Here is a 15,412-nt window from a genome sequence, read left to right as displayed (position 1 = left end):
CAGTGTTTAGTGTTGAATATGCTACATTTTGCATTGTAATCAGTTTTGCTTTAACGTTCTCTTGTCTAGGTACCCACTCTGGTACGATCTTAATGCTATTTGATTCACATACGTTTGCTATTTTAATTGTAATATTTTGTAAATCAGATTTCTTACTGCCCTTTTTTATTATGTTTACTACGTTCTGATTATCTGTGTGCCACTGAACTGTTTGACCCTTTAATGACATAGATATAGACTGCAGTACTATATAAACTGCCTCAAGCTCTCTCCAAGTAGAACTTTTCAATTTTTCTCCATCGTTCCAACTACCCATAATCTCTTCGTCTATGGCTTTTACCAAATAGCCACCATAACCTATGCCTGAGGCATCTGTGTATACTACACTCGAGTATTGCTCAACAATATGTAATTCTCTGCCATTCATTTTCTCTATATTTTCCTTCCAGATAATTATCTCATCAAGAGATCTACTGTTCAACAGAACATTAGCATTCCAGCTTGTTTTATACAAAATGCATTCGTACATACTTCTTGTACGTAGTCTAACTACAGGACCAACTGCCCCTTGCATATATATGATCTGACCAATTATAGAAGCAAGAAACCTTGCCGAAACGTGTATTTCTCCTTTCCCTATTTTGTGTATAATTCTATTTAAAGTATCTAACAATTTGGAAAGTCGCCTTTCCGTGACTGAAACCATGCCTTTGTCAAATTGCCATACCAAACCCAACCATACCACATTTGGCTAGGTGTCCAATTGCATTTATCTTCTGCTATCAAAAACCCAGAAGCTTTCAGTACTTTCTGAACAACTATGCTAGTTTCCTGGGCCTGACTTATCTCGTCAGCCCCGCCTAAACCATCGTCTAAATACATGATAATTTTCAAACCTGAATTTCGTAAATGTTTAACAATACACCTTACAACTTTGGTGAATATATAACCAGCAGTAGATATACCAAATGGTAAAACATTAAAGACGTAATATTTTGTTTCACGATTTTTGACCCAAGCAAAACCTAAATATGTCTTGTGTGATTCAAATATCTCTACATGATGGTATGCCGATCTCAAATCGTAAGTAAAGCAGTAATCTCCCTTCTTAAACATTTGACTGGCTACGCTAGCATCTTCATATTTAAATCTGAATTTATAAAGACGTGGGTTAAGGTTTATGTACCCTTCTGTAGCCATTTTTGTACGAACTTTTCAAACTTCAATTGTATCAAAACTACAGATATAATGAATAATAGAGATAGGCCATCTTGTACATATTCCAAGGGGAAACTTGATGCAAAGCATTATTTTTTACTGTTCCATTGCATTTAGTAGAAAAAAAGGACTTTGAGGCAAATAAATCAAGATTTTTATAGAAAATCCACAGCCTTTATCCTTGTACTCTCATATTTGGCAATTTGATGACTGATAGATATAGGATTATTGCATGCAGTGCTAGCATTGATTTCCTTAAAACAAGTTTATAAATGTAGTTATTGGTTAAGACAAGTATAAATATGGCTAAAATCAAGTACACCTTTTAGGGTGCGCTCGACTTTAGTGACTCAGCACGAGGTGTTTTGGAATTTACAGGTTACTTAGAACTTTTTGTAAAAAATAAACACTAGCACATTATAGAAAATCAAGTGAGTAATTTATGTTTCAAATTTTATAACAAAAATTTCTGTATTAAAGGCTGTGGATTTTCTATAAAAATCTTGATTTATTTGCCACAAAGTCCTCTTTTTCTATCAAATGCAATGAAACAGTAAAAAATAATGCTTTGCATCAAGTTTCCCCTTGGAACATGTACTAAATGGCCTATCTCTATTATTTATTATCTTTAGTTTTGATACAATTGAGGTTTGAAAAATTCGTACAAAAATGGCTACAGAAGGGTACATAAACCTTAAGGTTCATGTGGACCCTATGGCTAAAATGGCCGTATTTTCACCTCAAAATTTACTCTGCGTACAGACAAACCTGCGAATCTGTAAAAAAATTCAGGCATGGCATGCCCTAGATAAATAAATTTCAAATATGTTTTATGTTTTAGAAAAATAAAAACTTACCAGGATTTTGTCGTGCACTTTTTTTCATTTCTCCAGAAGGTGCCAAAATAAACTAAGTTGGCAAACAGGTTTGAGAACTTCCCCACAGGTAATAATTGAAGTGAGCTGTATTGCTTGACATGGACATGAGATGGACAATAGATACCTGACAATAATTGGTTATTTAAACTGTGTACCTGAGTGGACCATATCAAGGTAAACTCAACTGTTTGTTGATTTTATCATCTTCTGCAGAGACGAAAAAAAGTGTACGGCAAAATCCAGTTAAGTTATGAATTTTCTAAATCATACAATGCAATTAAATTCTATTTATCTAGGGCATGCTATGCCTTAAAACTTTCCCAGATGCACAGGTTTGCCTGTACTCAGAGTAAATTTTGAGGTGAAAATACGGCCATTTTAGCCATAGGGTCCACATGAACCTTAATGTGTCTACAATCTAAAACTAATCTTAATTTGTTTTTATTGTTAGCTACCGTCAACGGATTGACTACTTTAGGTTTACATGAAAATTCTTTTATGCATCCTAATTCTATCAACTTTAAAATCTCATTATCTACGAAATCTGAATTCTCTAAAGACGATTTGTTGTTATTCAAAAATACCTCACTTGGCTCTGTGTGAAAAGGTATTTTATATCCATGTTCTATGATATCAATAACTGTCTCGTTAGCGCAAATAATATTACGCCAATAACCAATTGAACTTCTTAGTTTACCTACAGGTGAATTACATGAAACTATAGCATTTTCTCTACCAAAATTAACAGATAAATCATTATTAAATAATCTAGTACTTATCTTATCAGACTTTTCTTTCTGAGTTTGCCAACCCTGTTTATAATGGTCTGACCTCCAATGTCCTGACAAACCACACTCATAACATTTTCCGGGTCGATGCACCACAGGAATGTTAACTGTACTCTGCTGATTAACTGAGCTGAATCGAGTAGACTGTGGGGCACTGTAAGGAGTTGTGCGTGTCTTAAACTTTTTGTCGCTCTTCATTTTCCTCGACGCTTTGTTTTTTGCTCGTAATATGCGTTTTTCGTCTTCTGAATCATCTGCTAGGTTGTGCGTTTCGTACTCGGTAACTGTTCTCCAGCCGTTCTCGGACTGATCCGCGAGCTTAATCAATTTTTGTCGATGATTGAGAATGTCCAAACCTTCACAAATGTTCCTCATCGCGCCCTCTGTACTTTCGTTGTTGTCCTGCGATTCTGTTAGAATACTTCTGGCCTCTTTCATCTTGTTGGCGATTTTTGTGTTAACCTTGAACTGCTCTTCGTTTCCCTTTCGCTTGAAAACGTAATTTTCGGTGTTCATCTGCTGGATTTTAGACATTTGAGTTTCTGGTAGCTGCCTCTGCGTTTCGTGAACGGATCTCTGAAACGTGTCTAAACGACTAGACATTAATCTGTCGATGCTCTGCAGTATTGTTTTGGTTCTGGCTCATAGCGTCTTTAATTTTTCGGTCGATGAGCATGTTTATTTCTGCCGGCTCCGACATGTTTAGTATTGAACGTCTGCGGCTAGAATGATTTTCAAACACATGAAAATTAAAAACCCGCTTTCACCACAATTCAAATGATTGTTCCACGTAACCACGTGTACAACTACACATAACAAAACCCGCCAAAAAAAATATATACCGTTCTTATAAAACGTTCCTTTTAGACAACATTTTCCCGCTATACTCCGAAACGCGGGAAAATACATTTACAAAGCTTGAAAAAAACATTTATACAAACAAAGCAAGGAAGCCAACCAAAGTTTTACCCTACATGCATTAGGAAATTAGCTGTAAGGCAAAACATACTAATAAAGTTAATACTCAGCGAATGTGAATTAAAATCAAAATTTTCGGTGTTTAAAACTAAATTGTTGAAAATCTAACTGATGACAAAAAACAATTGCTCCAAGAATAATATCCAACATAAAAATATCTCCCTTTCATTTAGCTACAACTATGACCAGAAAGATTGAAAACAAATTTCAATGCCGGCAACAACCTTGTCTTTGTTTTAATTTCCAAAATAAGCAATTTCGATTTATAATATTTCATCCTGTTGGAGAAATCTTACTTTGTAGTTTTCAACGGAAAATTATTTCTAAATTAATTTTTGAATTAAAACTTTTTGTATTTTATAGTTACTGTCTCGTTTATTCATATATTATACGTATAATTTTAATTTCCTTATATCTTAAATATTCAGAAATAATGAATTCACAAACTAGATGGAATAATTTCTATACATTCGTCTTAGACGGGTAAAATAATGGTATAAAGAAGTCCGTCCATGCTTTTGTATGTCCGTCTATTTACAGTAGCGAATGAGTTCTTTACGGCAAACTTCTGAAATTGACGCGGGAAAAAACCCCACACATCTAGTCTGATATAGTCAAATATTCTGTAAGTTAACTAGTGCCACCTTTCATTTCTTTTTTTATTTTCAATAATTTAATTTGCTAATGAGGACAAAAACAGACTTTCCCAACAAAAGCGGCGTAAATGGTTATTTCAAACAATTTCCCATTCCGACGGCTGGTATTTCTGAAGGTTAATAGTGCGGCAACATCATAAGATCTGATACTGATACATGCATTAAACTTGTATTACCGGATAATAAATTAGGTAATATATTTGTTATTCTTGGAAATTTAAATCTGGGTTTCAAACGTCAAATTTGCGATTTTTTTCAAATAGTGCGCCAGCAAGGAATGTTTGTACTATGACGTCAAAGCAATGTTCTAAAGAAAGACAACTCTTTTCTTCAAAACGAACGCGACAATAAACATGAAAATTACTCATAACTATTTTGAAAGGTCGGTTACATACACTTTTTTTTGCTTTATTTTGAAGAGTTCACATGGCGCTTTCCTTCTTGAAATTTTTATGAAGAAATCACTGGTAGATATTTTTTAATACTGGAAACGTTTTTCATTTTTGCGTTTTATTTTTGGCGGGAATGAAATAATAAAATTTAATGATTTAATAATTAAATTGATTTATTGCATTAAAAATACACTTAGTTGTTTATTGTGTTTCAAACGTACGTCAGTCATTTTTTTACGTTTTGCTATTTACATAATTACAACCATATATTTAAACATACATGTACGAAAGAATATGCTTTGAAGCGCCTCGTAGACTTTGGTCATATATAAGCACGTGCTCCCGCTAAATTTTCATTCCACGAGTATTTTTTAAGTTTGCACAAGGATAGGACCAGAGCGTTAATAAGATAAGTTGATTTAGTTTATTCATTATACTTTAAATACGTTTCGTTTTATGCATTTAAATTCACTTTAACAGTCAGGAGTCTACTTCGTCAAAATTATCTCCCCATTACGCCAGTTCATTTTCACAATCGTAGAAATGGAAGCCATTTTAGGGATGACGCGCTATCAATATTGCTCTTGGAAACCGATAAATTTATCCACATTGCACCATTACGATCCTTATATGTCAGTTGTATTTTAAAAGACAAATGTATCAACTACCTAATGAGCATCAGTTAATAATCTTGTCTGCATTGATTCAACTTAAAACTATTGTCTGATCGGTTGTCAGGTGGAATTTTCGAAAATTCATAAACATTTAAAAAAATTCTAATTAAATATTTCGTGGAAGGGCAGACTAGATTTTTTTAGTGTATGAAGACTATAAACCCTAAAATCACACACAAAAAAAATAGAATTTTTCGAAGATATGCATTTTCATCATCCAACTTGAAAGACTGTCGTCAAGTACTTTCAGTAAAAAAAATAGCTATTCGAACACACCTTCTCTCTTTTTGTGACTCATTAGATAGGTGTTTCACTTGACCCATATATTTCATCTTTTAGTACTGTGATTTTTTTGTGTTTTAAAGTCAACCTGTAGCTTTAATATATAAAAATGATAGAATCTGAAGCGAGACGATGTATGAAATATTCTTATTTTGTACGATACCAAGACAAAATACTCACTCAAACACGCCCTAACATAAAAAGGTGCTCTCGATTTTCTCTTTTCGATACAATTGTTACCCATTTTTTGGATTTTTTTCTTCAGTCACGAATGGCAGACACGAAAATTACTGAACTATTAGATTGATATGTTTTCCGTCCGTGGTAGTTTTTTCATAAAAATCGGAGGTTATGCATTTTCTTCATCCAACTTGAAAGATACCCATGTCGTCAACTTGATATCTAATTGTTCTGCTTAACTATGTACAGTAAATTAGATAAATTGAAAACTTATGCAAATGGTGTTTTTAAAATGAAACACCTCGTAATTGAGAAGAAAATTGCAATTTTGTTTGTTTCTATTAACTTTTTAAAATTTTGTCACTATAGTAAACAATACAGTAAACATAATGTCATTTATCGCCTTCTCTAACAAAGAGCTTCAATTCTTTTGTTCTATTTCAACCTGGTTTCCGACTGTTAAATTTGGTTACATTTAAAGAGCAAACTTTTAACCTGTAACGATAAAGTAAAACAGGTAACTTTAAATTTAACACGTGTTTGCATGGGGTCGTAATTTTGTTAACCCTTTTACGTTCACTATTTATTGTACATGAATTGTTTCATGTCAATTCAATATTACAGTTATACATATGCTTATTTATTACCGTTTAATTTCATTGACTTCTGGTTTTGCATTTAATTCAGTTCTTAAACATGTTATTTTTAACGGTAAGTTTTTGTTTCTATTTTACGATTGTAGCATTGAATATTCTCATTTAATTAGCTATGAAATGCATGTATAGGATTGCTTACGATTAAACGCTTAGTTATTTTAAGTCGCGGACTTTACCTACCTGTATTGATTTAAATTGACACTTACAGTATACCGGTTATTCGAGTTACGGAAGGCCCGATTATTACAAATGTAAAGCCCCAGTCCCACTAGACCACGATCGCACCACGCTCACCGCGATCTAAAATAAATTTAGATCGTGGTGAGGTCGCGGTATGAGCGGCATGAAAATGTAAATTTTCGTTGCTTTCACGATGCTACTACGTCCTCTCTACGCTTCTACAAAGATCCCGCTACGATTATACCACGTTCTCACCGCGCTTATTCTGCGACCTCACTACGCTTATCAAGATCTTTCTACGCTCTTCACGTTCTCACTACGACCATACCACGAGTTATCCGATTGCAACACGATCTTACTGCGATTATTACACGTTCTTACCAAGATTATACTACGTTCATAGCGCGATCTTACTACGTTCTCAGCAATAACGTCAACATCGTGTTCCATATCAGTTCAATTCCTTCTATTTCTGATTAAATCGTAGATTTCTCGGAAACAATACAGTCATGCCACCAAAATCTACCAGAACACGTGGGCATGGTGGTAGGAGTTGATGTAGAGGCAGAGGGAGCAAAGTAACGAATCCTGATCAAGCAGAGATGTCGGACCGACCAATCCAACCTAAATTACAACCTATGGCTGGTCCATGAAGCTCAATGACGATATTTAAGTGAACGATAGCAGAGATGACATAGATGTATCAATATATATAGGAAGATGTGGTATGAGTGCCAATGAGACAACTCTCCATCCATATAACAATTTATAAAAGTAAACCATTATAGGCCAAGGTACGGCCTTCAACACGGAGCCTTGGCTCACCTCAATCAGCACGTTATAAAGGACCCAAAATATTACTAGTGTTAAACCATTTAAATGGGAAAACCAACGGTCTAATCTATATAAAAACGAGAAGCATGGTTGAGCCGTTAGAGCAAATAGATAATTACATTCAAACAAACAAAATCTAGGGAGCTTTTTTTATATATTTTATGTGAAAATGACAATGAGAATGATGGTTGTATTATGAACGTAGTCAGGTCGTTAGAAGAGCGTGATGAGGACGGCAAGGGCGTGCTAGAATCGTACTATGGTCGTGAACAGCGTGGTATAGTCGTAGTGGAAGCGTAGTTGGGTCGCAGTGAGAACGTTATGGTCGTAGTGAGGTCGTGATAACGTCGCTGTGAGATCGTAGCGCAGTCTCTCCGAATAGAATCACGCTTTCGCTACGCTCTCGCTACGATTGTACAGCGACCTTTGCGATCTTACTACGATCTTAGTGCGCTCTCACTACGCTTCTACTACGACCTGATTTCGCCACGACCGCACCACGATTGTTTTGAACATGTTCAAAGTTGGCCACGCTCTTCACGATCTTGAAGACCTCACCACGACCGTGATACGACCTTACTGCGATCTACACGATCGCACTACGATCATCAAAATTTGCATTTTTTTCACAGATCGTAGTGCGATCGTGGCCTAGTGGGACTAGGGTATTACGGCATTTATCTAATTATAAAATCAACTGCTGTTCAGTTTGCTCGATGTTATTGTACATACATGTATATAGCGGTCTTTAAATTTGATATTATAAATTGACACTTATATTATACCTGTTATCAAGTTATGGAACACCCAATTATTACAAATATATTGCATTTACAACTGCTGCCCAAATTACTACAGGTTATTATACACTTCTAGCTGTCTTAGGATGCGTACTTGTATACACATTTATAATTGTATATATATTTCAAGTACGGAACAGTTGTTAAATTAACGATTTTATCTATATGCAGCCGAAGCATCAATGTACTGTTTTATAAATTAGAACATCTTTATATATTTACAAACAATATACTAATATTGATTTCATTTATAAAATACCTAGGAGAAGGAATGAATATCATCGGAAATTATGGCCCAGGGTCAACGACGTTAAGGTTCAACAACATGCTCCTCATGAAGAACCTGCACCCGAAGATGAACCCGCACCCGAAGATGAACCCATCCCCGAGGAAGTTGTCTAAGTGGTCAACAGAGGTAGACGTGGAAATAGAAGGCGTGCTGCGCCAGAGAATCAGTAAGCAGATCAACCTGTTGAGCCTATTAATCAGCATCCACCTCAGAAACAGCTGAAAAATACGACATTTCAGGCTGACCCGGTAATATTTTAATAATACTGGTCCCTTGTTAATGTCATGTGCTTATGAAGTTGATATAATTGTTTCTCAACAAACAAACAAAAAAAAAAAAAAAATGGAATTTTGAATATGCTGATTTTGTAATCTACTCAAACAAATAGTCAATATTATAGCAATGTGGACCAGAAACAAAGTGTTACTGTTGAAAATGGAATGTTTGTCCTTTCCAATAAACCTTCAAATGTCAATACTATAAATAACATTGAATAATGGACTGAAGCTTTTGCATTTTTTTCTAAATGATACTTCTTCAAAAGCATGCTAGCTTAGCACAATACTTGTTTACGTGCATGTCAATCATAAGAGATACTATATCAGATGCTCCTTTTGACATAGTTTACCAGTATGTTAGACAATTTAGATTACGTGTATCACTAAATCACTCTAAAGTCTTGGTCTGAGATTGATGGCTTTCTTTGGTTGAAATTCATTGCAAAGGGATCACAAGGCACACCTAATCCTGTAGTCTATAAGGCTAACTTACAAAAACCTTGTTTTGATTGTAACTTTAAAGGATTTTGTCAGAAATCTCGGTGTTTTTATAAACATAATTATATGAAATGTTTGTTACAAAATCCAGCCTTATCATGTGTTAGATTTGACAGGTTACAAGGTAACCAAGGTTTTCATTTTGGATCATTGAGGCCACCTATGTTTAACCAAAATAGCCCTCGAATGTCTTACCAGTTTCGACAAAACAGGCTTTCATTTGTTCAACAAAATAGATATAGGCCACCATTTAACACAAGGTATTCAGTACCTAGATTTAATCAAATGAACTGAAATTAACCTTTCTTTCAGATTTGTCAAAGGATAGATATGATATTTGGAAGATGGGATATTCACCTATTAATATTAAACAATTACAGATAATTTTAAAAGATTATCCTAATAAACAGATTTAGTTTGAATTATATTGGACCAAGGTTTCCATTTGAATCAAAAATTTAAATCTGTTTTGTCAAATCCTGTTGGAGCTAGATTTAAGATTGAATCTGAAATATCATTAGGAAGAATAGCAGGTCCTTTTTGTAAACGATCAATATCTAATCTTAGATGTTCTCCTATTGGATTAGTTCCTAAAAATAAAAAAAATAATAAAAAAACTGGGGCACTTGAGCCTTGAGCAGTGCTAACGATTTCATTGATAAACAGTTTACCTCGGTTAAATATTCTTCATTTGATAATGCTGTTAATATGGTTAAGAAACTTGGAAAAGGTGCTAAATTAGCCAAAATGAACATTAAGTCAGCATTTAGATTGCTTTCAGTTTATCCAGGCGATTTTGACTTACTTGGTTTTAATTGAAGATGAATACTACATAGACAAGGCAATGGCAATGATCTACTAAATTTCATGTGCTATTTTCGAAAAGTTTTTAACTTTTTTGAATTGGGTTTTTAAACGCAAGTCTGGTTTAAATAATATAGACCACTATTTGGATGATTTTTTTTGTTGTTGTTGGCAAATCAGATTCTGATGAATGTGAACAACTGATGTTTCAACAGATGAAATTTGCAAAAAATTTAGGAATCCCACTTGCAAATGAAAAAACTGAAGGTCCAACTACACTGATTGAGTATCTGGGTCTTACAATTGATACGGTTAATATGCTTGTTAAAATTCCACATAAAAAGGTAGAAGAACGTTTAGACAGAACTATTAAGTTGTCAGCCATAAAAAAAAAGTAACGTTAAAAGAATTGCAGTCAATATGTGGTTCATTAGCTTTCTGCACAAAGACTTTACCTGCTGGAAGAGCGTTAAGTTGTCGTTTGTATTCAACCGTGGGCAAAGTTTCAAAATCGTTTCACTTTATTAGGGTGACATTAGGCATGAACAATAATTTATTAATGTGGAAATTATTTTTGGAACAGTTTAATGGGATTTCGTATATATATGGTATAGGATGGGTATCCTATTTTGATCTTGAACGTTATTCAGATAGTGCTGGTGGATTAAGTCAAGGGTGTGCAGCTTATCTTAATGGTAAATGGATTTTTCTCGAGTGGCCTAAAGATTGGAATAGTTTGGAAATATTTAAAGATATAACATACTTTGAAATCATTCCAATAGCACTTGCAATATTTTTGTGGTTTGATCAATTTTACAAGAAAACATACTTTTTCACATCGATCATCTGGCAGTAGTGAATATTTTAAACAAAAAAGTCAAGCAAATCTGAACGAGTTATGTCCATTTTGAGATTAATTGTTCACTGTTCACTTATTGGTAATTTAAAGCTGTTCACATTTTGTCAAAGGACAATGCAATTGCTGATGCATTATCTCGTGCAAATTTTCAGAAATTTCGACGTCTAGTACCACTAGCCAACGATCGTCCACATCCAATTCCAGTGGAGTTATGAAACCTTTTGAAGACGAAGTGAATAAACTTTTACAGCACTCCCTTTCTTCAAATACAACGAATGTGCATGAAAATGCTATCTGTTCATTTAATAAATTTCGGACCAGTTTTCAAATAGAGGAAAGTTGGCCACCACCTGTTGATCACATAATTAACTACGCTGCATATCTTTCAAAAAATGGTTATTCCTACACCACTGCAAAAACATATCTATCAGGAATTAATCATAAGTTGAAAATTAATATTGGAATGATTATAGAAAATCATTCATTTTGGAAAAAATGTTAAAAGGTATGCAGCGTTTGGATAAAAGAGTTGATTCAAGAAAACCTAGTACTGTTGATGTATTGAAACGGATTATATGAATTCTTCATCATGTTTGTAAGTCAATTTATGAGACAACACTGTTTAGGGCAGCATTTGCTTAAGCCTTTTTGGATTTACGAGAATTGAAGAAATCACATATGTTGACAAAAATGCTGATAATCATGTTTTAAAAATATCTGATATTAAATTTAATGATATTGATTCTGAAGTTTTTGTTACAATAATGTCTTCAAAGACGGATCAAATTGGTTGTTCAACAACTTTAATATTGTCTTCAAATGTAATGACAACGAACTGTGTGTTGTCAAAATGATAAAAGATAACTTACAGTTACGTCCAGATTCTCAAGGCCAACTTTTTTGTCATCTTAATCATAATAAATTGACTCGTTTTCAGGTTTTAGCTGTTTTAAGGTCTGCTTTAAATTTTATTAGTTTGAATCCTGTCCGGTATGTCAGTATATAATGTTGTACCAATAGTAGAGAATTTGATACATTGTTGCGGTTTACCAGATGCTGTTTTGCTTCACTGTGGTGGCAATGATATTGGACTTGTTAACTGTGCAAAACTTCTATTTGATATTAAATTTATGCTAGATATAGTTGTACGTATGGTGAATGGAGGTAAACTTATTTTTTCAAGCATTTTACCAAGGTTAAAATGGAGATATTCAAATGATTTCAAAGCAATGGATGCAACCAGGACACGTATACATAGGGGAGTTAAATCACATTTACATAAAACTGGGGGTTACACTTTAACTCATTCTGATTTTGAAGACAAACATCAATCTTTATTTAATCATGATGGCGTCCATTTGTCGTTTATTGGCAATGATATATTTTTGAATTCATTTCAAACTGCCTTAGCACAATTTTACTATATACCAAATAATTCCGTTTATCCGATGCATGAATGATGTTGTTCGTTTATTTTGTTGTATGTTGAAAAGAATAACAACTAGTTGATTATATTTTCATTGAATTTATGCTGCTTGAATTGTCATGGCGGATTAGCATTTGATTGAGAGTTCACTAAAATGCCAATTTTGGCAGTGATTTATTCAAATATCGTTCATTAAGCTGTTATTGATCTGCCGAGCAGCTAGAAATTGTTATGCATTTACTGTTGGTTTTCCTTCAGTGACCAATTGTCATCAAGTTTTAACTTGTTGGCCAGTTTGTTGATGTTGGTTGTTTGTTGGTTTATATTTTTGAATATTGTTGAATAAATGCCATGACAAATTATCAGCCAAATTTCAAATTTAATTGTTTGTTTGTTGTTTATATTGTTCTTGCGAAAGAATGGAACATAACACATCTGCAGTTGTATATTCATTGCGTATATTGAATATGCAATAAATCATATTTTTAGAGATCAAAACAATATGAGACTTAAATTCTTGAACCTGTATTTGATAGATACAAATCTACTGTTTAACGTGAAACAAGAATTATGATTGTAGGTTTGATATAAAGGATTTTATTTTAGTTTCGATAACAATCAAATATTATGTTAATATTCAGGAAAACACGAAACTGAGGTTGCTATAGTGACAAAACTAAGTCGGAGACCCCCAATTTTTTTTTTTATCATATTTTGTTTCTCAAGTCATGAAATACCCTCACACAAAATTTTAAGGAAAATCACTGGTAGAAATGAATAGGCTGTTTGGTCTTTAAGAAAAATTTTCCTCAAAATAGGTCAATTTTTGAATGACGTCATTTAGGAGATAACTGTATTGTATTTTAAGCTCAGACGGCATCAATTGGGGATTTGATGGTCGCAAATTAAGTTTACTGGCGACGCGTTAAAATACAATATTGTTATCTCCATTCTAATGAAACTGACAGAAAACAACATTAAAACATGTATTTAAAATTTGTCATATGCTGTCTGCGCTTGCGCGTACGTTCCATAGCATCAATTGTCAATTGATGCCATTGATGCCATGTAAATAAGTGACGTTATCCAATTAAAATGAACGTTACAACTATGTTGCATTAGAATGTTTGGTATGTGACGTCACGAACGTCACGTTTTCATATTGTATGTGACGTCACGAACGTCAAGTTTTCATATTTATTGGCACACTAAATGCAACTATAAAAAATACAAAACACACAAATAAATACAATAAGCAAAATATTTTTAAAACTACAGCACGCAAGTTGTAAGGTAAACCAGGTGCTTCGGATAAGTAACTGAGCAGTTCTTTTAAGGCCTTTGAAACAAGACAAAAGTAGAACTGAAGGTAACCCAGTGCTATGGATCAGAAAACAGTTCATATAATATAATACTCTTCTGTTGAAATATATGATAAAGCGTATAATACATGGCGAAATCCGTATCACATGCTGTATCAGCCTCGACCAATATCATCCCTCGGGCCTAAAGGCCCTTGGGCTGATATTGATGTCTCGGGATGATACGACATATGATACGGATTTTGCCATGTATTATTTTCTCAGTAGTTGTTTCATTACATGATGTGGTTTTGTTATTTCGTAATTCTTTATATGGTTTTAACATTACGGAATGATGTTTCAAAATTTACGATTTTACACTACATGATGTGTTTGCTTTATTATTTGATGTGGTCTTGTCATCCCTTGGTGTGGTTATCCCATGACTTGATGAGGTAAAATCATGTGATCATTTCGGAAAAAATATGTTCTATTTTTAAACAAGAGTTAAATATACATGTCGTTTGTTTTATGTGCTTTGGATGTGTATCGCTATCCATTGAGTAAAAGTTCAAATTAAAGTTCGAATGGTTGTTCAAAGTTTTTTTGGTATGAAAAAGGGGAATGGCAGACAATAATAAGAAAATAGTACTAAAAGTTTACAGTATTTCGGACATAATTGGAGTATTATATGATTTTGTAAAATATTCCGCAGAACCCTGTGACTCGCCTGATATTGCTACTGTCGGTGTTAACCGTAATGTTGACCGGCTGTTCATTTATAGATACATTTATCGGTAAAAAAAAAATAAAAAAATGTGTTTTTTTGTTTTTTTTTTCTGTAGATGCTTTTTAGCTCACCTGGCCCGAAGGGCCAAGTGAGCTTTTCTCATCACTTGGCGTCCGTCGTCCGTCGTCGTCGTCGTCCGTCGTTAGCTTTTACAAAAATCTTCTCCTCTGAAACTACTGGGCCAATTTTTACCAAACTTGGCCACAATCATCATTGGGGTATCTAGTTTAAAAATTGTGTCCGGTGACCCGGCCAACCAACCAAGATGGCCGCCATGGCTAAAAATAGAACATAGGGGTAAAATGCAGTTTTTGGCTTATAACTCAAAAACCAAAGCATTAAGAGCTAATCAGGTCAAGATCTATCTGCCCTGAAATTTTGAGATGAATCGGACAACCCGTTGATAGGTTGCTGCCCCTGAATTGGTAATTTTAAGGAAATTTTGCTGTTTTTGGTTATTATCTTGAATATTATTATAGATAGAGATAAACTGTAACAGCAAAAATGTTCAGCAAAGTAAGATCTATAAATAAGTCAACATGACCAAAATGGTCTGTTGACCCCTTAAGGAGTTATTGCCCTTTATAGTCAATTTTTAACCATTTTTCGTAAATCTTAGTTATCTTTTACAAAAATCTTCTCCTCTGAAAC

The 15,412-nt window shown here is 33.9% G+C and overlaps 2 protein-coding genes across 2 annotated transcripts in view; both read right to left on the bottom strand.

The window, feature by feature from the left end:
- Positions 1-666: 666 nt before the first annotated feature.
- On the bottom strand, positions 667-1,200 carry LOC139511013 (uncharacterized). Its single transcript, XM_071297578.1, has one exon. It carries the CDS (start codon positions 1,198-1,200, stop codon positions 667-669), a length of 534 nt encoding a protein of 177 aa, XP_071153679.1.
- An 8,831-nt stretch (positions 1,201-10,031) lies between these two features.
- Positions 10,032-15,412, bottom strand: part of LOC139511012 (uncharacterized) — a 37,499-nt gene continuing 32,118 nt past the window's right edge. Inside the window, exon 5 of the mRNA XM_071297577.1 lies at positions 10,032-10,171. Coding sequence (XP_071153678.1) covers positions 10,032-10,171 — 140 coding nt within the window. The remainder of the gene's footprint in view (positions 10,172-15,412) is intronic.

This window comes from Mytilus edulis, chromosome 2 (assembly GCF_963676685.1).
Source record: "Mytilus edulis chromosome 2, xbMytEdul2.2, whole genome shotgun sequence".
NCBI lineage: Eukaryota > Metazoa > Mollusca > Bivalvia > Mytilida > Mytilidae > Mytilus > Mytilus edulis.
This window is presented reverse-complemented; position numbering and strand designations above follow the sequence as displayed.